The sequence below is a fragment of the Oncorhynchus tshawytscha genome, linkage group LG10 (genome assembly GCF_018296145.1).
Source record: "Oncorhynchus tshawytscha isolate Ot180627B linkage group LG10, Otsh_v2.0, whole genome shotgun sequence".
In the NCBI taxonomy this organism is placed as follows: Eukaryota; Metazoa; Chordata; class Actinopteri; order Salmoniformes; family Salmonidae; genus Oncorhynchus; species Oncorhynchus tshawytscha.
The window spans coordinates 53,661,843-53,685,394 of record NC_056438.1 but is presented as its reverse complement, the minus strand read 5'-3'; the positions used below and the strand labels follow the sequence as shown (position 1 = coordinate 53,685,394).

Genomic DNA, 23,552 nt, shown 5'->3' with positions numbered 1-23,552 from the left:
TCTCGAATTTGCAAAACACCACAGAGAATATAACATTATTTGTAGAACTGTAAAGAACGACTGAGACTGCTTAAAAGAGAGGAAAAGAAAGCAAGCACGCGTGACAAGTTGTTTTAATGAAAATGTAACTGCAACTGGCAAGTATCAAAATATCAATTTGGCAAAGCTTTTCACAAAATAGTTTGCCACGCAAGTTTCTAGCCAAAAACGACTTACATCAAAATGGTAAACAGTTATATCAAACAGTCTTTCAGTTACCAGAAAATACATTTTTTTTTGCCATAATGAAAAGCACCGGTTTTCATTCAATGTACTGAACGTCCAACCAGAGACACGATCGTGCCTTGTGTATAGAATCAAAAAAAACAATACCAAAAATAAATTAAATATGGAATGTTTCATGTTGACTGACCAATCTACTAATGCCTAGTAATTTCCTTCCACATCAGAGGCAAACAGTCGGACAATGCATTGAGAATACATGATCCACCTTATTAAAAAACAACTGGTTTGGTCACTTAGTTTTGTGCATAGCTTAAAAGGCATCCGTTGCCAGTCTTAAATGTTGCCTGTTTGCATTTTAGAAAATGGCTTCAACTCTCTAAAATAACATTGTATGTCATGGCGCAGCTCTACCAGAGGCAGACCTCCCAATTTCTCTTAATAAGTAGTCATGCTGTTTATACCTTCAACACACGTAACTCTGGTCATCCGTTACTAATATGGAAGAGTGGTTATTCAAGTGTTGAAAGAATGTTAAGGTCATAGAAATAGAATCTATATTCTATTTCTATGGTTAAGGCCACACACATGCCCCCTTTCCCCCCCTAACAAAACATCAGACTATGGTTAAATCCCCAACACCATACAGGTAAAGAAAGAAATTGATTTCATACCACATCCAATATACTTTTTTTCCACACAATTAGTCTCTGAGCTGACTGAGTCTTGGGTCATAAGACATGTTAGAGTTCACAGTGCAAGTAGCAACAAACGGACCAAAACAGTCGTTTCAGGGCATTTGGTGTGTTGATCTGCAATCAGATGTTTGTTCAGTGTGTACAGGACAACTATTTCATGTGAGTGGTTATTCACATACAGTATGTACTTTTTTTTTTTTTTTACAGAACCAATGTTAAATTTGTAAAATACAACACAAAGTAGATGCTTGTAAAAAGAGGCAGCAGTGAAGTGGGCTCTTCACATTATTTATTGTACGAGGAAGTATTACTAAGTCTGAAATAGAGAAACCCACAGAAGCTTGTCTCAATCACTCAACATGAACCTCTCTCTGAATACAAGGTTTCCTCACTTTAAAAACATTAAAACAAATTGTTTGCAGATGGCACTATAATCAGAAGGGTATTTTTTAAATAATTCCCTTCGGGTCTCTATTCAAAGGGTGGCATGTCAAATTAGGGATGTCAGAGCAGAACTACAGTAAAAAATAAATAAAATATGGAAAACAAATACAGCAGAAGCAACATGAGGTATCTATGTATTGCTCTATGTTGTTAAAGTAAAGGGTCCAAATGCAATAAATTAAGTTAAATTATGTGAAAAACAAAAACAGTGGTCAACCTAGATGGGGAGCATGTGGCTGAGGTGCTGTGGTGCGGGGAGTGATGGGTAATGTAATTTTTGTCCTGTGAGGAGATTCTCTTTGCTTCCTGACGCTTCACTCTCTTGGTGAGTCATGACCGTTTACTTCCCTGAGGTAATTCTTTGGAGTTTGAGTCCTTGGCAGCAGAAGTCCTCTGTTCCTCTGAGGCCCTACTAGTGTTAGCCTCCTGCTTGTCTCTACCCTCCTTCCAGCCTTGCTTGTTCAGGCTCAGGTGGCCCATCATGGTCTGGGACAGCCGTGTGTCGGAGAAGCGTGACCATTCCACAAATAGAGGCTCCACCACGTACGTCATAAAGCCTGCAGGGGAAGGAGACATCTCTCATTCAGAGCAAGTTCTGACTAATAAATCACAAAATGCTGCTCAAGTCAGGAGGAGAAAAACCCAACCACAAGCAAATGTACAAATATTAAGTAGGACACATTTTTAAATCATTACAAGTACAGTACATAGCCTTGTCCAAGCCAGAATGGCCCAGAGGGCAGGAAGATCTATTGTTTCTGTAGCGTGAGTCAGCTTGACGTACACCCCCTGGACAGGAAACCAAATCATAATCAAATCTAAATTAATCATATGCTTATAGTGGACTTAGATTAAGAGGGGTAACTTTACCAATCTGTATATTGGCAACTGAGTTGGATTGCCTGTCACAGAGTGGGGTAACTTCAAGATGATGTTTCCTCTCAATGTCACCTGATGAAAAGAAGGATTGGTTAATACTCATTATATAAACCATACTGTCACACATAGGTGCACTCTTAATAAACACCTAGATTAATATTAAAGGGGATTAGCCCAGTACAGGGTTTCATGATATAGTACCTTGATGGAAGAACTCCTCTGTCACTTTCTCGCTCCACAGTTTGCTGAGTTTCCACGGTCGGCAGGGGTTGCAGATGTCCGCACACTTCAGAGCTATCTTTACAGGGTCAATGGGGAAAACAGAGCGGAGACTTAGGAAAAGGACAACATATCGCTGTCTGTCTCGCTCGCTCCCTTTCCTCCATCAGCCTCAACTGCATGGACGATTCACTTTTAGCAACACTTCATTGCCTCTGAGATGATCTCAATGCCACAACAGTGGAAAAGGGTGATGAATAATACAGTTATGAATGCTCTTTTTGTTATTTGGCACACATTGCTCACCTGAAGGATAAAGTGCCGATGTCTTCCGTTAGTGAGGCAGAGGTCTCTCTTGTCCAAGTGTGTCCTGAACTCTGACAAATAGTTATTCTGCCTGCTGATGTCCGTGGCCAGAATCAGGGATCCAAGCCGCTCCTCCATGTTCAATCTAAATGACAACAGCATCCAATCAATATTCATTAGCACATACTAATGAAGCGGAGTCATTTTCATAAACATAAAAGGTAAAGCCTTTTTTTACTGCAATGTTCCAATGGCAATGGGTGATTACACTGAAGTCTGAAGATGCATTTAAATTAGCTAAATCGGGGGACTCCATAGTTAGTATTTCATAAACTAAATGTCTTAGTGGATGTAGATGTAGTTAAATATAGACTAGATCTGACAGCGAACAAGGGTTATGCCTAATGGATGGATGAAATTATACTTTGGAAAGAACCCTAGCTCTTCACTAATATACCTCACTAGATAAAATCAATTTAATAAAGTTAAAGAAAACATGATGAAAAACTCCAAGGGCTTAAACCTATTCATATTTTTCTACCAAGTTGTGGCAAATGAACTGCTGCAAGAAGTACCAAACACAACAATAAGTCTATGCTAGCAGTAATCACATGGATCTGATAAAACAAAAATCAACCACGTTACATAAAGATCCTAATCCAATCAAAATGTTTTCATGGCATGCAACAAAACAATTCAGAGTCACAGAGGATGTCCGGTCATTCTCCGTCTCCACTAACAAAAGCATCTCTCCTACAGGTGCAATATATACAGTGCTTTCAAAAAACAGGTTTTTCGAAAAACAGATTTTTAGAAACTTTTCCAAATGTATTAAAAGTAAAAACAAAAATACCTTTTACATAAGTATTCAGACCCTTTGCTATGACACTCAAAATTCAGCTCAGATGTATCCTGTTTCCATTGATCATCCTTGAGATGTTTCTACAACTTGATTGGAGTCCAGCTGTGGTAAATTCAATTGATTAGAAATACTTTGGAAAGGCACACAGCTGTCTAGATAAGGTCCCACAGTTGACAGTGCATGTCAGAGAAAAAACCAAGCCAAGAAATAATTGTCCATAGACCTCAGATACAGGACTGTGGGTCCGCAAGAACGAAGTGGCCACCATCATTCTTAAATGGAAGAAGTTAGGAAACACCAACTCTTCCTAGAGCTGGCCGCCCGTCCAAACTGAGCAATCGGGGGAGAAGGGCCTTGGTCAGGGAGGTGACCAAGAACCTGATGGTCACTCTGACAGAGCTCTAGAGTTCCTCTGTGGAGATGGGATAATCTTCCAGAAGGACAACCATCTCTGCAGCACTCCACCAATCAGGCCTTTATGGTAGAGTGACCAGATGTAAGTCACTCCTCAGTAAAATGCACAAGACAAAAAAAAAAAGACTCTCAGACCATGAGAAACAATAGTCTACGGTCTGAAGAAACCAAGATTGAACTCTTTGGCTTGAATTACCAAGCGTCACGTCTGGAGGAAACCTGGCACCATCCCTACGGTGAAGCATGGTGGTGTCAGCATCATGCGGTGGGGATGTTTTTCAGCAACAGGGACTGGGAGACTAGTCAGGATCGAGGGAAAGATGAACAGAGCAAAGTCCAGAGATCATTGATGAAAACCTGCTCCAGAGAGCTCAGGACCTCAGATTGGAGCAAAGGTTCACCTTCCAACAGGACAACAACTCTAAGTACACAGCCAAGACATTGCAGGAGTGGCTTCGGGACAAGTCTCGGAATGTCCCGGACTCGAACACGACCGAACATCTCTGGAGAGACCTGAAAATTGCTGTGCAGCAACGTTCCCCATTTAACCTGACAAACCTTGAGAGGATCTGCAGAGAAGAATGGGACAAATTCCCAAATAAATCAAATGCAATTTTATTGGTCACGTACACATACAGTACCAGTCAAAAGTTTGGACACACCTTCTCAATCAATGATTTTTCTTTATTTTGACTATTCTCTACATTGTAGAATAACAGTGAAGACATCAAAACTATGAAATAACACAAAAGTATTCAACAAATCAAAATATATTTTAAACTCTTCAAAGTAGCCTCCCTTTGCCTGGATGACAGGTTCAATGCCCATTGCTCGTGTTTCTTGGCCAAAGCAAGTCGTTTTATTGGTGTCCTTTAGTAGTGGTTTCTTTGCAGAAATTCAACCATGAAGGCCTGATTCAAGCGGCCTCCTCTGAACAGTTGATGTTGAGATGTGTCAGTTACTTGAATTAATGAGATAGGGTGCAGGCCAGGGTGCAGGCCAGGGTCCAGGCTGTTAGCCAGCCTGTCAGCTTAGTGGAGTCTGCCACTAGCACAGTCAGTGTAGTCAGCTAAGCTATCCCCATTGAGACCGTGGCTGTGTCTCTATTTAGGTTGGGCAAAACTAAACATGGGGGTGTTCGCCTTAGCAATCTCACTGGAATAAAGACCCCCTCCATTCCTGTCATTATTGAAAGAGAGTGTGATATCTCACATCTCAAAATAGGGCTACTTAATGTTAGATCCTTCACTTCCAAGGCAGTTAAAGTCAATGAACTAATGACTGATCATAATCTTGATGTGAATGGCCTGACTGAAACATGGCTTAAGCCTGATGAGTTTACTGTGGTAAATGAGGCCTCTCCTCCTGGTTACACTAGTGACCATATCCCCCGCGCATCCCGCAAAGGTGGAGGTGTTGCTAACATTTACGATAGCAAATTTAAATGACTGCATTTTCGCCTTTTGAGCTTCTAGTCATGAAATCTATGCAGCCTACTCAATCACTTTTTATAGCTACTGTTTACAGGCCTCCTGGGTCGTATACAGCGTTCCTCACGGAGTTCCCTGAATTCCTATCGGATCTTGTAGTCATGACAGATAATATTCACATTTTTGTTGACTTTAATATTCACATGGAAAAGTCCACAGACCCAATCCAAAAGGCTTTTGTAGCCATCATCGACTCAGTGGGTTTTGTCCAACATGTCTCTGACCTACTCACTGCCAAAGCCACACCTAGTTTTGTCCCGTGGACTAAATATTGTGGATCTTAATGTTTTCCTCATAATCCTGGACTATCGGGCCACCTTTTTATTACGTTTGCAATTGCAACAAATAATCTGCTCAGACCCCAACCAAGGATCATCAACAGATGTGCTATAAATTCTCAGACAACCCAAAGATTCCTAGATGCACTTCCAGACTCCCTCCACCTACCCAAAGATGTTTAACCTTGCATAATACCCTAGATGCTGTCGCACCCCTAAAAACATTTGTCATAAGAAACTAGCTCCATATACAGAAAATACCCGAGCCCTGAAGCTTCCAGAAAATTGGAACGGAAATGGCAAGACACCAAACTGGAAGACTTCCGACTAGCTTGGAAAGACAGTACCGTCCATATCGAAGAGCCCTCAGTGCTGCTCGATCATCCTATTTTTCCAACTTAATTGAGGAAAATAAGAACAATCCCAAATGTATTTTTGATACTGTCGCAAAGCTACCTAAAAAGCAGCATTCCCCAAGAGAGGATGGCTTTCACTTCAGCAGTGATAAATTAATTTACTAATTTGAAGAAAAGATCATGATCATTAGAAGGCAAATTACGGACTCCTCTTTAAATCTACGTATTTCTCCAAAGCTCAGTTGTCCTGAGTCTGCACAACACTGCCAGGACCAGGATCAAGGGAGAGACTCAAGTGTTTTAATACTACATCTCTTGACACATTGATGAAAATACAGTTGAAGTCAGAAGTTTATTTACACCTTAGCCAAATACATTTAAAAACTAAGTTTCCTTATTCCTGATATTTAATCCTAGTAAAAATTCCCTGTTTTAGGATCACCACTTCATTTTAGGAATGCAAAATAATAGTTTAGAGAATGATTTATTTCAGCTATTTTCAGCTATTTTCAACGATATGCATATAATTGGTAGATTTGGATAGAAGACAGTCTAACGTTTCTAAAACTGTTTGAATAAGTCTGAGTATAACAGAACTGATTTGGCAGGCGAAACTCCATGCACAATCCATCCAGGGAAAACATTTTGAGGTCAATCTGTTTTCCATTGGTTTTCTATGGCAAGGCCGTTTTAATATAAATATGCTTGCAGTTCCTATAGCTTCCACTAGATGTCAACAGTCTTTAGAAATTGGTTGATGTTTTTCTTTAGAGAAATTAAGAAGTAGCCCTGTTATTTTCCTGTGTCACTCCAGGTGCACTCTAATAATTTTGTGTGCACGACTTGGAACATGCTTTCTTTGTTTTCGTCCGGTATTGAACACAGTTTATCCCGTCTTAAATTGTATTGATTATTTATGTTAAAAAATACCTAAAGTTGTATAACGAAAGTTGTTTGAAATGTTTGGACAAAGATTACAGGTAATTTATGAGAGATTTTCTAGTTATGTAGCGCAAGTTGGAACCGGTGTTATTCTGGATCAAACGCGCCAAATAAATTGACATTTTGGATATATAACGATGGAATTAATCGAACAAAAGGACCATTTGTGATGTTTATGGGATATATTGGTGTGCCAACAGAAGAAGCTCGTCAAAGGTAAGGCATGAATTATATCTTTAATTCTAAGTTTTGTGTCGCGCCTGGCGGGTTGAATTTTGATTGCCTGTCTTTGTTTGATGGGGTGCTGTCCTCAGATAATAGCAGTTTGCTTTCGCCGTAAAGCCTTTTTGAAATCTGACACTGCCGCTCGATTAACAACAAGTGTAGCTTTCATTTGGTGCATTGCATGTGTGATTTCATGAAAGTTTAATATTTATAGTAATTCAATTTGAATTTGGCGCTCTGCCATTTCACCGGATGTTGTCAAACCGATTGGTCTTTTACCAAATAATGTGATCTTCTGTATACCACCCCTAGCTTGTCACAACACAACTGATTTTCTCAAACTTTTAACAAGGCACACCTGTTAATTTAAATGCATTCCAGGTGACTACCTCATGAAGCTGGTTTAGAGAATGCCAAGAGTGTGCAAAGCTGTCATCAAGGAAAAGGGTGGCTACTTTGAAGAATCTCAAATATAAAATATATTTTGATTTGTTTGACTGACACTTTTTTGGTTACTACATGATTCCATATGTGTTATTTCATAGTTTTGATGTCTTCACTATTATTCTACAATGTAGAAAATAGTAAAAAGAAAAGAAAAACCCTTGAATGAGTAGGTGTGTTCAAACTTTTGGTTGGTACTGCATTTAGCAGATGTTATTGCGAGTGTAGAGATATTCTTGGGTTCCTAGCTCCAACATTGCAGTAGTATCTAACAATTCATAACAATACACACAAATCTAAAAGTAAATTAATGGAATTGAAGAAATATATAAATATTAGGATGAGCCATGTCGGGGTGGCATTGGACTAAAATACAGTAGAATATAATACAATATATAGATATGAGATGAGTAAAGCAGTATGTAAACATTATTAAAGTGACTAGTGTTCCATTATTAACATGGCCAGTGATTTCATGTCTATGTATATAGGGCAGTAGCCTCAAAGGTGCAGGGTTGAGTAACCGGGTGGTAGCCGGCTTGTGTTGGCTATTTAACAGTCTGATGGCCTTGAGATAGAAGCTGTTTTTCAATCTCTTGGTCCAAGCTTTGATGCACCTGTACTGACCTCGCCTTCTGGATGATAAGAGGGTGTACAGGCTGTGGCGCGAGCGGTTGATGTCCTTGATGATCCTTTTGGCCTTGCTGTGTCATCGGGTGCCGTAGGTGTCCTGGAGTGCAGGCAGTGTGCCCCCGGTGGAGGCGTTGGGCTTACCGCACCACCCTCTGGAGAGCCCTGCAGGTTGCTGGCGATGCAGTTGCCGTTCCAGGCGATGATACAGCCCAACAGGATGCTCTCAATTGTGCATCTGTAAAAGTTTGTGAGGGTTTTAGGTGACAAGCCAAATTTCTTCAGCCTCTTGAGGTTGAAGAAGGGCTGTTGCGCCTTCTTCAACAAACTGTATGTATGGGTGGACCATTTCTGATTGTTAGCGATGTGTACGCTGAGGAACTTCTCCGCTTCGGTCCCGTCGATGTGGATAGGGACGTGCTCCCTCTGCTGTTTCCTAAAGTCCACTATCAGCTCCTTTGTTTTGTTGATGTTGAGAGGTTATTTTCCAGAGCCTTCACCTCCTCCCTGTAGGCTGTCTCGTCATTGTTGGTATTCAGGCCTACTACTGTTGTGTCGTCTGCAAACGTAATTATTGATTTGGAGGCGTGCATGGCCATGCTGTCATGGGTGAACAGGGACTACAGGAGGGGGCTGAGCACGCACCTTTGTGGGGCCCCAGTGTTGAGGATCATAAAGTGGAGTTGTTTCCTACCTTCACTGCCTGGGGCCGGCCCGTCATGAAGTCCAAGACCAGTTACACGGGGCAGGGTTCAGGCCCAGGGCCCCGAGCTTAATGATGAGCTTGGAGGGTACTATGGTGTTTAAGGCTGAGCTATAGTCAAGGAACAGCATTCTTACATAGGTATTCCTCCAGATGGGATAGGGCAGTGTGCAGTGCAATGGTGATTGCATCGTCTGTGGATCTATTGGGGCGGTAAGCAAATTGGGTCTAGAGTGTCAGGTAAGGTAGAGGTGATATGATCCTTAACTTGCCTCTCAACGCACTTCATGATGCCAGAAGTGAGTGCTACGGGGAAATAGTCATTTAGTTCAGTTACCTTTGCTCTCTTGGGTACAGGAACAATGGTTGACATCTTGAAGCAAGTGGGGACAGCAGACTGGGATAGGGAGAGATTGAATATATCTGTAAACACTCCAACCAGCTGGTCTGCGCATGCTCTGAGGACGCAGCTAGGGATGGGCCGACAGCCTTGCGAAGGTTAACGCTTAAATGTCTTACTCACATCTGCCATGGAGAACGAGAGCCCACAGTCCTTGGGAGCGGGCTGCGTCAGTGGCAGTGTGTTATCCTCAGGGTGAAAAAGAGCATGACTTCGGTGTCCGTGACGTGGATGGTTTCCCCTTTGTAATCCGTGATGGTCTGTAGACCCTACTACATACGTCTCGTGTCTGAGCCGTTGATTTGCGACTCTACTTTGTCTCTATACTGACGTTTTGCCTGATTGATTGCCTTACGGAGAAAATAATTATACTGTTTGTATTCAATCATATTCCCAGTCACCTTGCCATGGTTAAATGCGGTGGTTCACACTTTCAGTTTTGCGCGAATGCTGCCATCTATCCACGGTTTCTGATTTGGATAGGTTTTTATAGTCACATTGGGAACAACATCCCCATACACTTCCTGATGAACTCAGTCACCTTGTCCATGTATACGTCAAAGTTATTCTCAGAGGCTACCCAGAACATATCTGCGTGATCAAAATGCATTCCGATTGGTCAGACCAGTGTTAAATAGACCTTAGCACAAGTACTTCCTGTTTGAGTTTCTGCCTATAGGAAGGGAGGAGCAAAATGGAGTCGTCATCTGATTTTCCGAAGAGAGGGCGGGGGAGGGCCTTGTAGGCATCTCGAAAGGGGGAGTAGCAGTGGTCAAGTGTTTTTTCAGAGCAGGTACTACAGTCAATGTGTTGATAGAACTTCGGTAGCACTCTCCTCAAATTTGCTTGGTTAAAATCCCCAGCTACAATAAAGCGGCATAAAGTCTTTGCATAAAGTCCAGTGTAGTTCCTTGAGGGCCATCGTGGTATCGGCTTGAGGGAAAATATACACGGCTGTGACTTTAACCAAAGAGAATTCTCTTGGGAGGTAATACGGTCGGCATTTGATTGTGAGGTACTCTAGGTCAGGTGAACAAAAGTACTTGAGTTTCTGTATGTTATCACAATCACACCATGAGTAGTTAATCATGATACATACGCCCCCACCTTTCTTCTTCCCGGAGAGATCTTTATTCCTGTCTGCGCGATGTACTGAGAACCCAGCTGGCTATATGGACGGGGACAGTATGTCCTGAGAGAGCCATGATTCCATTAAACAGAGTATGTTACAGTTCCTGATGTGTCCCTGGAAGGAGATCCTCGCCCTGAGCACGTCTACTTTATTGTTCAGAGACTGAACATTAGCGAGTAATACACTCGGAAGCGGTGGATGGTGTGCACGCCTCTTGAGTCTGACTAGAAGTCCACTCCAAATACCTCTCTCCGCTGGCAGTGTCTTGGAGCAGCATCTGGGATAAGTTCAATTGCCCTGGGGGCTACGAACAAAGGATCAAATTCGGGAAAGTCGTGTTCCTGGTCGTAATGCTGGTGAGTTACCACCGTTCTGATATCCAACAGTTCAACAGAGTGGCGCAGCAGTCTAAGGCACTGCATCTCAGTGCAAGAGGCGTCACTACATTTACATTTCCGGCTTTATGTAATAACACAAAAAAAAAATCTATGCTAATATTGTAAGAAAAAAAATACTGCAAAATTGCTGAGGAGCGAGAAGCAGTGTTGCCATGTCTGTCGGCGCCATCTTCCTTGTCCAAGCATGTAGCGTTATACCCAAGAAGACTTGAGGCTTTAATCGCTGCCAAAGGTGCGTCAACAAAGTACTGAGTAAAGGCTCTGAATACTTATGTAAATGAGATCAGGTTTTAATTTTTTATCAAATTAGCAAACATTTCAAAAAACCTGTTTTTGCTTTGTTATTATGGGGTATTGTGTGTAGATTGAGGGGAAAATACGATTTAGTCAATTTTAGAATAAGGCTGTAACCTAACAAAATGTGGAAAAAGCCAAAGGGTCTGAATACTTTCCGAAGGCACTGTATAGAATTGCCTGGAGGGCACAAATAAAGAATGTTATAGAAGATGCCCGGTCTCTGAACTGACCTGTCTTCAGTGGGAAGGTGGGACAAGAGTGCTGACTCTCGGAGCAGGCCCACAGCAGACTTCCAGTGGTGATTCTCCAAAACTGAGCTATTCTACAATGGAAAACACAACCCAAAAAATACTCAGAGTATTAAAGAGGTAATTATATTGTACATGGGCTAGATGATGTCTGATGCCAACCATTAACATGTATTTTAAAGTCATTCAACATTTTATGGACAACTATATCAACATCTTATCCATCAAAGAGACTAAAATAATGATGAGTAGAGAGTAGGGCTAACCACATTTAGTTGACTGGTCGATTGTTTGGTCGATAGGCTGATGGTCGACCGAGATTTCTTTAGTCGAGCAGTCACAATTAATACATTTTTTCATGGTGCACAAGACACCTGTCTGAGTGGTCTAATAAATTGCGGAGGCCACAGTGATGGCACAGTCCATCACTCTAAGGCATGTGATACTGCAATTGTATATGTCAAAAATAATGGTGCAATCTAAATCAAATATATATTTTTTTAAATGCACTTTCTTCCGGGTTGGATATGGTAGCTGCCCGCCGTTCTGAAACAGAATCTTTAGTGCGCTGTAGAATTGGCGCCTTTCCCTATGTTGCTATGTGCATAACAGCGAAATTAGCATATTGGGATTGAGAACAATGCAGCAGGGGTAGCAGCAGAGGCGAGGAAACAGCCCTTGCCTTAAGCCCTATTCGGACAGGATTAGTTTTACTGGGGTTGGTCGGGTAATGTAATTATGTGCACAAAACATCTGTTATTTTAGTCCCGCCGAATCTGCCATGTCAGTAATTTGTACATGGTAGGAGAGTAACAATTCCAACCAGAATAACCTACTGTTTTTGGCAAACTCCAAGGTCCACTGATAATACTAGTGCCGTGTGAATCAACATCCCTGTGTGCTGCTCACGGTTTGAGGAAGAAAACAATAACTGATTTCATAAATTGAACATAGTGCCGTGTATAGTTTAAATATGAAGGGCCTACATGTATCAGCGTTCACAGTGAATGCCTTTGTTTATATGTTTTGTGCGTATGAATTGAATATTGCCAAATGTGTCAGTAAAAAATATTGTGCCTATTTAATGTAACCCTTGCTGTTAATTGATCGCAAAGCAGCATACAACTGACCTAAAGTTTTGAAAATGATTCACATTCTCATCCATAGCCTTAGAGCGCATCTCAAGTGCTGTAGGCTGGGGGGCATTTTGGACGTCTACTGCAGATCGCTAAAATATCCTAATGATTATGATCATACTTCCTCTATTCAAATATTATTGCGACACTACTGTATACCAAAGACGGTTTGGTATGGTTTAGAAACTTGGGAACCAAGCTCAAGTTATCAGTGTAGCCCAATTATTGCCTAACACGGCATGTCCATCGGGCTCTTTCTTAAGTCATTTGCGTGTCTTAATTATTTAATTAATAAACTGTGTGCTTAAAGCGTCAGACAAGCTCAGTGCATATGTAGTTGGTTTTATTCAAAACACAGGGTGTGCCTGTATATATATGGAAAAATATGTTTAAACGTTTAGACCAATCGAGTGGTCGAAAGAACAGGACGACTCTCGTGGAGTGGAGTAGTACGTTATTGATCCCAGTTTGGAAAAATGGTTTTATCACCACAAGCAACAACATTGAGCCCAGAGGCTATTTTCAGTATAGGGCCTTACCTTGTACAGTGCTGCTAGATAATGGTTTGTTTTTATGAGGAAAGGCTGGTTGACACCTGGATGGTCCAGATCATGGGTGGCAGCAGCCAGCAGACCCAGCAGGAGATCACAGGAAGTCATCGTCTCAGCAAGCTGCAAAACACAGAACCCTCCTCATCAGACTCCTCATGAAGAGGTACAGTTGGAACAAACTTCTCCAGGTGTACTTGTAGGTTATACTTTTGTTGGTCCACACATTTTGAAGGCTACAGCACTTACAAAAACCTACACATCTTTCTACAAAATAAAACACTACAAAAAATAAACACATTTTCAAAAGAAATGTGAAAAGCTTAAGAGTATTGATCTGTTTTGAGGACATTCAGTTGTAGAGGAGTTATTTGTTAGTGGTTAACAGTGTAATTTCCTCTCACCTTGGGCTCCTGCAGGTAACAATACATGGCCTGAGTCACGTCCGCAGCATGGACTGCATTGTGGTAGGGGTTCAGGCTGCGGTAGTCCTCTTGAATCATGACTAACAACAACAACAACATTACGTATTCATTTCACTTGGGGAGAGTTTCAACTATGCATTACCACTTCATTCAAGTAGACAATATTGGGTTTAAATAAACCCATGTCCCAGTGCAATACGGTGTATTTCATTTAATTTCAATACCTAAAAATCTTCTAAGTTTAACCATGTCCAACTGAAAGAGCTCAATTAACCCATAACTGTTGAATAAGTGAAAGGTCAGGTTGACGAGGCTGTTCCCTGTAAGTAAGCAGAACAGAAACAATGAATCAACAAATGCATAATAACACTGCAGTTTGTAATACCAGATAAAGGAAGGGACACATGATGTAATAGTCCTCCTTAATCTAAAGCTGAACTCTAACCACATCTACCTAGTCTGACTAGCAAAACACCATCCACAATAAAATCACGTCATTCTCCATCCACATTTATAGAAAACTATTATGCGATTGAACATTTTCCAAATGAAAAGAGAGAGCAATACATGTCAGGGTGCGAAAATAAAGCAGGCATGCATTGCATTTACAATTCTTAAACAGTAGAGGGCAACAATCACCTAGGAAAACACCTTACCGTTTGTAAGTCTATCAAAAAGGAACATGTCAAAGTTCCAGTTTCCAACCTTCTCCAGCATTAACTGAAATACATGAAGAATTATATTGGGTTACAATTATCACCTGACCAATTTTTACTCAGTGATACTACAATACTTACATATTTAGGAAGTATTGTGCTGGATAGATTGCTAACCTTGGCTTGACCTGTGTAGTCATCATCAAGGATGTAGCCTAGTGGGTTGGAGGCTGGGATGCCGCGGATGAACCGTGACGAGTGGAGGTACCTCTGAAAGCTCAGCAGCCTGCGGACATTCCTGGCAGACACAGGCCCCGCAGACTGGGGTCGGGCTGTGGAAACAAAAGCACAGGATGATTAGCTATGGTTGAAATGTACTCACTTTGCTCTAAAGCTAAGCCGAGTTTATATAGCTAACAACTTAATTCATTTCCAGGTAAGAGTAACATGATGCTTTGTTGCATTATTTTTCAAGTAGCTTTCAAGAGATGTCCATCTCCACATCTGCCAGAAGTTCACTTACCACCTTTTTTCCCCATAGCTAAGTAATATTTCAAGTTGCAGTTGGCTAGCTAACTATTTCACATGCATTGGTGTTGTGATTTTGAAAATATTTAAAAAACACCATCAGTTGGCTTTTGGAGCTCTAGAACACTGAAAGGTTTTCAAACAGTTCTATTACAGAATTCCATTCTCCGTATGTGCACACAACTCTAATCTACACTCTGTACTAAAAGCAGAGCACAGCATATCATTGAGGACAAAGATTGTTTTTAACTCAAAAAATGCAATAACATTAGGGTTAATACTGTACTGTAATAACCTCAATATAGAACAGATGCATTCCACGAAAGTTAGAATAATAACCTGTTAACTGTGAAACGTTTTGAAAAGACGTGGGTAGTGTCAAGAGCCCCAAGTCAATTCAAACAGTGAGTAGCATTGACAGAGGACAAACACAAGAGAGGAGCCCGCCATGCCGTGGCCACCCCCACCACTGTGACTAGTGCAAAGCGGTGTGAGTGTGCAGACATGCTGCTGACACAGCAGCCCATTCTCCAGCCAGCTGGCAGCCCACCAGTCGGAGTACTGCATTGTCAACGCACACTCACCAACCATGGCAGACTAGCAAGCCTCAAACGGCCTTTTGCAGCAAACCTGCATTCTAGAAAACTATTGGAAAGATCAAGGCATTAACAAACAAAGCCAGGATTAATGTCTAATGGACGATGGTCCCAAAACATTCTAAAAATGCAATATTGATTGCTGGAAAGTTTTACACAGTCAGCAAACACAACACATATGATCACGTCAATAGGACAGCCAGCTGGATGGCTTCCATTGATCAATTTGTTAGAGAGACTTTGTACAATGGTCTTTTCATAGACCTTTTCAGAAGATCCAATTTGACAAGTGAATAATATCAAATGCTTTAATTTCATTAATTCCAAGCACATGACCGTTTTAAATGTCATATTAGTTGAAATGATATAATCATATCCACTACAGTATGTGGATGTGTATCTTGCCTACATTTAGATGAGGGATTGTTGAGTGTCCACTTCACATCTGCCATTTAATTCATAAGTCAAGTTATCATACAGGGTTACGTCAATCATAAGAGCTACAAGCAACAAATCATGGGTTGTAAAATGGTTCAGCTTCTTTATTGATAGAAGGGGTTTAAGCGGTGGTCACACAATGAATGGGAGTTTTTGGTTCATACTTACAGTGCAAAGTTCGGAAATCGACATACAAGTAAGGATGGGACCCTCTTGGTTCCGGTTCAAACCCCACTTGGCTTCTGACTCTCACATCTCCTAGAAGGAATGGGAAAACACGGTCCTCAAGGTACTGGCAATAAATAGGTGTTTCATTTAATAAAGCATTGGGCCTGCAGAGACTGAGCTGTGTCTCAAATAGCTCCTTATTCCCAGGACCCATAGGGCTCTGGGACCCATAGGGCTCTGGTCAAAAGTAGTGCACAACATAGGGGATAGCGTGCCCTTTGGGAGGCAAAGGCTGAGGCAACACAGACACAGCTGAAGAGGAAGCATGGCTGTGACACATTAGTATTCACACTGGTGTCAGTGAGCTGAATAGAGAGGCAGGCTTCTCTATTCAGACTAGATCAAAACAGACTCTGCAGTTATATTAGATAGAGTTGGGTAGTTATCTAGTTGGGAGACATCTTACATTCCTCGCCTGTGATACAAAACATCTTAAGAACTGTTAGCCATACTGACTAAGAAAGAGTACGTGTTAAAGATCCTGTATTCATAAGAGACAGGATCGTAAAACAGAAACACATACCCTTTCTTAGTCAGTATGTCTAAAGTACTATTAGACCTTATATTTACATTTTTAGAAGACGCTCTTATCCAGAGCAACTTTCAGGAGCAATTAGGGTTAAGTGCCTTGCTCAAGGGCACATCGACAGAGCATTGTCGGCTCGGGGATTCTAACCAGCAACCTTTCAGTTACTGGCCCAATGCTCTAACCACTAGGCTACCAGCCACCTTGCTGGGTAAGATTACCCATAGATGTACATACAAGATTAGACATGGGACAGCAATAGAGCTATTGCTTATCTACTAATTAACAAACATGCATCAAAACATTAATTAAATCATCAATATTCATATGGGTGGTGAAAAGGGTCATACGATACGTTTCAATATATATGGATTAAGAAAAATCAAGTGAATATCATACCATACGTACCGAGCATCCGAATGTAGAGAGCTGTTTGATTCTCACTGTCATAAGAGATCGCCCCTCGTCTCTGAAAGGACACAAGGAAGGGATCATTAAGGCCTCAGACATGCCAATAGAGTTTGCTGGCCGAGTGCGCACCGATTTTACATGTAGAATCGTGTGAAGAATTTCACAGTCAGACGTCTACAGTGGGTGATCTTACAAAAGCATTTACGACGCACATTTCACAGAGTTGGTAACATAATACGCAGTAAAAACAGAAACATTGAACGAACCGCCTCTCCTCCCCGAGTGACTGCTCTGCGGCACTTCTACTGTAACAGTCAGGGGAGGTGAGGGGTGCCCTTCTGCTGTGTCACATGCAGCTGTAGCCATGTGACAGTGGAGGACATTAAAGCCCTCTGCAGGACCCAGTCATTCTTTACACTTCAGGGGTCATGCAGAGCTCCCTGCAGTGAGAGAGAGGACCCTGGAGCACACAGTTTCTTCCAAACACCAGCAAGTTTGGTAAATGAACAGAAATGCACTGTTATTCCTTGTTACTATTTCTTCCAACTCAACAAAACATTCAGATATTTTATTTCAACTCTGTGTTGTCCCAATTCAGTTATCCATCTCATCAAACTCTCAAGACAAACTCACAATTAAATGTGCCTCTTCTTGGTAAAGTACGTATTTAAAAGGTATTTAAAAAAAGGGATCTGTGATAGATTCCCAGTACTGTTGTCCAAACCCTTGACCAAGCTCAGTTTCAGCTAATGAAGCTAAAACACAGCTGGCCTGTGGGAAATTGCTCACCCAGGGAATGCTGTCTAATTAGCAGCAACAGGATGGGTTTCAGTATTGGCCACAGGGAAAAATCACACAAACCACATTGAGCAAAGAGAACCACTCAAATGTCACCACTCACTTTCCCACCACCCAAAGACGCCTCAATGATTTTGGACACAGTCTTTAATGATAAAAGCTCTCAAATGATGGAACCCTAACAGGTCCCCACTGGTGTCCTAAACCATAAACAACAAAAACTACAACATTTGACAAAACTTAACAGTTTTTATTTCTTTATGCTCCTCTCCTCCCCCTCCCTTCCTCTATTTTTCTGGACTTCCCCTTGCCCTCTGATGCAAATGCTCTCTCAGCTCACCGGGGTGTCCCCAGATGGCATAAAATTCGAACTATGACGTCAATCTGCTCAACATATTTGCATAATTGATATTCCTCCATCAGCCAAGCCCTACCCGCATAAGCGCTGTTGAATGCAAAGGCTTAAGACATATGCCATACCGGCTTCTCTGGCCAGTGGCTGTACTTATACAGTCTTGCATGTGACTTTGCACTGAGTTTAGATTACAAGACCTGAAATGTGTGGTACTTGTAGACAATGTTCCCTCATTTTTTTCAGCACTGAGTACAATTCAAGTCTGCTGAATGCAAACGTGAAGGTTATAAAAATTCTATGCAACTTCTGGCGTGCATTTTATGTGAACACAGACTGTACCCGCTTTAAGTTACAGTTATAACCGTGGCCAAGTAGGCTACTCTGGCTATTGGATCATAATGTAGGCCTATCAGAGTGCCCTAACATTAAAAAATTTAGAAAATGCATCCCATAACATTTTAACATGGAAATAGCTGTTCAATCATTCAGCCTACAGTAGCAGCCAATGTGTGGTGTTCAATGTAGGCCTCGATTCCGTGAGACTTTTTGAAAAAATATGCAGGGCTTGACAACCTGTTTATCCACTTGTCTTTTAGACAAGGAAGTGACTGAAGATTTGTTGTTTGATGAAAGAAACCACTTTACAAGTTATTATTATTATTATTATTATTATTATTATTATTATTATTATTATTATTATTCCCATAGCATTATTACAGTGAATCAGACAAACTATGCTACCCCCTGCCTATTGGCTACTTACCTTATTCAAGCCGGTCTCAAAATACAACACTGCCCTTTTAAGACAGAAAAACATTTCTTTACCTAACTCGCTTTTTAAAGATGGCTAGAAATGCTCTGTTCGGAAGCAACCACTCCCCCATTTATGACTAGAAATGATCTATAACTGGGCTACTAACTCACTTATTAGCAAAGAATATAAACAAATGTGCACACGTGGCTACATGCAGATCTCAAAACAAGCGCATCTACTTGCGACCACTCATGCTGTAAACACAGTCCAGTTCAAAAGGAATGGCACAGATCCATATACTGTATGGCAATGGTCTATTTGCATATAGAGATACTGCAGCTCTGATTGGTTATGCTGCACTGGTCTGTAGAATCATGCCTGTCAATGCAATAGAATCCTTCTCCGGTGCGTTCAGCCTACTTGAAAATCCCTTGCATACTAACTAAGTCTTGCATAGTTCATTTTGTTTGTGTGTTTTATTGAAAGTGGCTAATATTGGCAATTCCCACAGTAGAAGAAAACTTTGTTAGGTGTTAACTAAAGGGGAAATTTAGAAGGTTGAGTGAAGTTCAATCTTGTGCAGAACGGCTGAGGGTACTTTAAAGATATTTACATATATTTTTTAGTATCCATTAATGAAATGTACAGAAATTGTATTCTTTCTCTAAACAGTACTTACAGTCCAGAGCACACAGTAAGTTTCAAATGAGACCAAAGACTGGTTCTGTAGCATCTACAGACTCATCATTGTAGTGTCTTAAAGAAGGCCTGGGTAAGGCCAAAATCACATTTCCCAACTTTAATTTGTTATTTTTCAATAGTTATTTTGGATTCAGATTTTAAAAAGGTATGCCAAATGCATCCTTCCACCAAATGACCTTTCTATGGATTTAATTTCAGGAAGATCCTAAACATCATAAATATCTTTGGGCCAACCTTGTTTGGAATGGCCCATCTGACAGACGACACAAAACTGTGGTGGTGGGTCATCAAGCGCTTCTACGCTATATGAAACCAACTGACCATGAGTAGCAGGCAACCAGCACAGCAATGAACTAGAATCAACCATGTTAGTGCATGTATGGACAAGCCTGTGTTGTGTGCTTAGTTTAAGGCATCACACGTACTGTAATTTGTTACTTTAACCCTTTTTATACTCGTGAGAATTGGCCTATATGGACAGGGCTAAATTGAAAGTATATGCATAACCATGGTAGCAATTAAAAGGCAACAGTTTGGAGATAATTGGGAAATGATTAGATCAAAAAGGTGAGAACAACAGTTCAACTGACAAGACTGAATCCAAACATTAAACTGTTGATTTTATGTGCATTTTACATTTACTGTACTTTGTTGACAACGAAATCTGAGAACACTCTGGATACATTCGGTAACACGATAAGACTACTCATGGAAAATGTGGGCTAGGTACAACATAAGACAAAAAAATGACAAGGGTTGGAGTGTGCTAAGATCCTAAGCAATTTAAATACATTTTTATGACACAAAGGAAAGTCTTCAACTATATTTTACCAAATGGGGCCATCTTCTGTATACCACCCCCTACCTTGTCACAACACAACTGATTGTCTCAAACACATTAAGGAAAGAAAATCCACAAATGAACTTTCAACAAGGTACACCTGTTAAGTGAAAAGTACCTCATGAAGCTGGTTGAGAGAATGCCAAGTGTGTGCAAAGCTGTCATCAACAAATAAAAATATATTTTATATTTGAACACTTTTTGGGTCACTACATGATTCCATGTGTTATTTCATAGTTTTGATGTCTTCACTATTATTCTTCATCACGCAAACACAGTGTATTTGGAAAGAATTCAGACCCATTGACCTTTTCCACATTTTGTTACGTTACAGCCTTACTCTAAAATTTATTAAAATCATTTTTTCCTTCATCAATCTACACACAATAGCCCAGAATGACAAAGCAAAAACTGTTTCTTGAATTTTGTGCAAAAAATTCAAACTGAAATACCTTATTTACATAAGTATTCAGAGCCGTTACTCAGTACTTTGTTGAAGCACCATTGGCAGCGATTACAGCCTCCAGTCGTCTTGGGTATGACACTACAAGCTTGGCACACCTGTATTTGAGGAGTTTCTCCCATTCTGATTTGCAGATCCTCTCAAGCTCCGTGAGGTTAGATGGGGAGCGTCAATGCACAGCTATTTTCAGGTCTCTGCAGAGATGTTCGATCGGGCTCTGGCTGGGCCACTCAAGGACATTGAGACTTTTCCCGAAGCCACTCCTGCATTGTCTTGGCTGTGTGCTTAGGGTTGTTGTCCTGTTGGAAGATGCCACTGCAAAACATCACCAAATGTATGATTTTACCACCACCATGGGATGGTGCAAGGATTCCTCCAGACATGACATTCAGGCCAAAGACTTCAATCTTGTTTTCCTCAGACCTGAGAATATTGTTTCTCATGGTCAGAGTCCTTTAGGTGCCTTTTGACTATGAAGGCCTGATTGGTGAAGTGCTGAAGAGATGGTTGTCCTTCTGGAAGATTCTCCCATCTCCACATAGGAACTCTAAAGCTCTGTCAAGAGTGACCATCGCATTCTTTGTCACCTCCCTGACAAAGGCCCTTCTTCCCCGATTGCTCAGTTTGGCAGGCAGCAGCTCTAGGAAGAGTCTTGGTGGATCCAAACTTATTCTATTTAAGAATGATGGAGGCCACTGTGTTCTTGGAGACCTTCAATGCTGCAAAACGTTTTTGGTACCCTTCCCCAGATCTGTGCCTCAACACAATCCTGTCTCGGAGCTCTATGGACAATTCCTTCGACCTCATGGCTTGGTTGTTGCTCTGACAGGCACTGTCAACTGCGGGACCTTATATAGCCTGGTGTGTTCCTTTCCAAATCATGTCCAATCAATTGAATTTACCACAGGTGGACCTATCAAGTTGTAGAAACATCTCAAGTATGATCAATGGAAACAGGATGCACCTGAGCTCAATTGCAAGTCTCATAGCAAAGGGTCTGAATACTTATGTAAATAAGGTATTTCAGTTTTAATACATTTGCTAAAATTTCTAAAAACTTGTTTTTGCTTTGTCATTATGGGGTATTGTGTGTAGATTCATGAGGAAAAACATTTATTTAATACATTTTATAATAAGGCTGTAACGTAACAAAATGCTGAAAAAATCTAAGGGTCTGAATACTTTCCGAAGGCAGTGTGTGTGTGTGTGTGTGTGTGTGTGTGTGTGTGTGTGTGTGTGTGTGTGTGTGTGTGTGTGTGTGTGTGCATGTGTGTGTGTGTGTGCATATATACAGTGGGGCAAAAAAGTATTTAGTCAGCCACCAATTGTGCAAGTACTCCCACTTAAAAAGATGAGAGGCCTGTAATTTTCATCATAGGGACACTAAATATGAGAGACAAAATGAGAAAGAAAAATCCAGAAAATCACATTGTAGGATTTTTAATGAATTTATTTGCAAAATATGGTGGAAAATAAGTATTTGGTCAATAACAAAGGTTTCTCAATACTTTGTTATATACCCTTTGTTGGCAATTACAGAGGTCAAACGTTTTCTGTAAGTCTTCACAAGGTTTTCACACACTGTTGCTGGTATTTTGGCCCATTCCTCCATGCAGATCTCCTCTAGAGCAGTGATGTTTTGGGGCTGTTGCTGGGCAACACGGACTTTCAACTTCCTCCAAAAATGTTCTTTGGGGTTGAGATCTGGAGACTGCCTAGGCCACTCCAGGACCTTGAAATGCTTCTTACGAAGCCACTCCTTCGTTGCCCGGGCGGTGTGTTTGGGATCCATGCTGAAAGACCCAGTCAAGGTTCATCTTCAATGCCCTTGCTGATGGAAGGAGGTTTTCACTCAAAATCTCACGATACATGGCCCCATTCAATCTTTCCTTTACACGGATCAGTCGTCCTGGTCCCTTTGCAGAAAAACAGCCCCAAAGCACGATGTTTCCACCCCCATGCTTCACAGTAGGTATGGTGTTCTTTGGATGCAACTCAGCATTCTTTGTCCTCCTAACACGACGAGTTGAGTTTTTACCAAAAAGTTCTATTTTGGTTTCATCTGACCATATGACATTCTCTTTCTGGATCATCCAAATGCTCTCTAGCAAACTTCAGATGGGCCTGGACATGTACTGGCTTAAGCAGGGGGACACGTCTGGCACTGCAGGATTTGAGTCCCTGGCGGCGTAGTGTGTTACTGATGGTAGGTTTTGTTACTTTGGTCCCAGCTCTCTGCAGGTCATTCACTAGGTCCCCCTGTGTGGTTCTGGGATTTTTGCTCACTGTTCTTGTGATCATTTTGACCCCAGGGGGTGAGATCTTGCGTGGAGCCCAAGATCGAGGGAGATTATCAGTGGTCTTGTATGTCTTCCATTTCCTAATAATTGCTCCCACAGTTGATTTCTTCAAACCAAGCTGCTTACCTATTGCAGATTCAGTCTGGTGCAGGTCTACAACTTTGTTGCTGGTGTCCTTTAACAGCTCTTTGGTCTTGGCCATAGTGGAGTTTGGAGTGTGACTGTTTGAGGTTGTGGACAGGTGTCTTTTATACTGATAA

At 41.2% G+C, this 23,552-nt stretch overlaps 1 protein-coding gene across 7 annotated transcripts in view; it reads right to left on the bottom strand.

Annotated features, from left to right (window-relative positions):
- Positions 1–96: 96 nt before the first annotated feature.
- Positions 97–23,552, bottom strand: part of LOC112260440 (high affinity cAMP-specific 3',5'-cyclic phosphodiesterase 7A) — a 47,689-nt gene continuing 24,233 nt past the window's right edge. For 2 of the 7 annotated variants that reach the window (XM_024435549.2, XM_024435553.2), the window contains exons 2-13: positions 17,068–17,137; positions 16,083–16,172; positions 14,530–14,684; positions 14,353–14,416; positions 13,921–14,016; positions 13,676–13,776; positions 13,263–13,394; positions 11,570–11,661; positions 2,769–2,913; positions 2,445–2,541; positions 2,235–2,315; positions 97–1,921 (exon numbers count right to left, since the gene is read on the bottom strand). In XM_024435549.2, coding sequence (XP_024291317.1) covers positions 1,695–1,921; positions 2,235–2,315; positions 2,445–2,541; positions 2,769–2,913; positions 11,570–11,661; positions 13,263–13,394; positions 13,676–13,776; positions 13,921–14,016; positions 14,353–14,416; positions 14,530–14,684; positions 16,083–16,172; positions 17,068–17,137 — 1,350 coding nt within the window. In that variant the 3' untranslated portion in view covers positions 97–1,694. The remainder of the gene's footprint in view (positions 1,922–2,234; positions 2,316–2,444; positions 2,542–2,768; positions 2,914–11,569; positions 11,662–13,262; positions 13,395–13,675; positions 13,777–13,920; positions 14,017–14,352; positions 14,417–14,529; positions 14,685–16,082; positions 16,173–17,067; positions 17,138–23,552) is intronic. The other 5 variants (XM_024435551.2, XM_024435554.2, XM_024435552.2 and 2 more) reach the window with 3 other exon arrangements.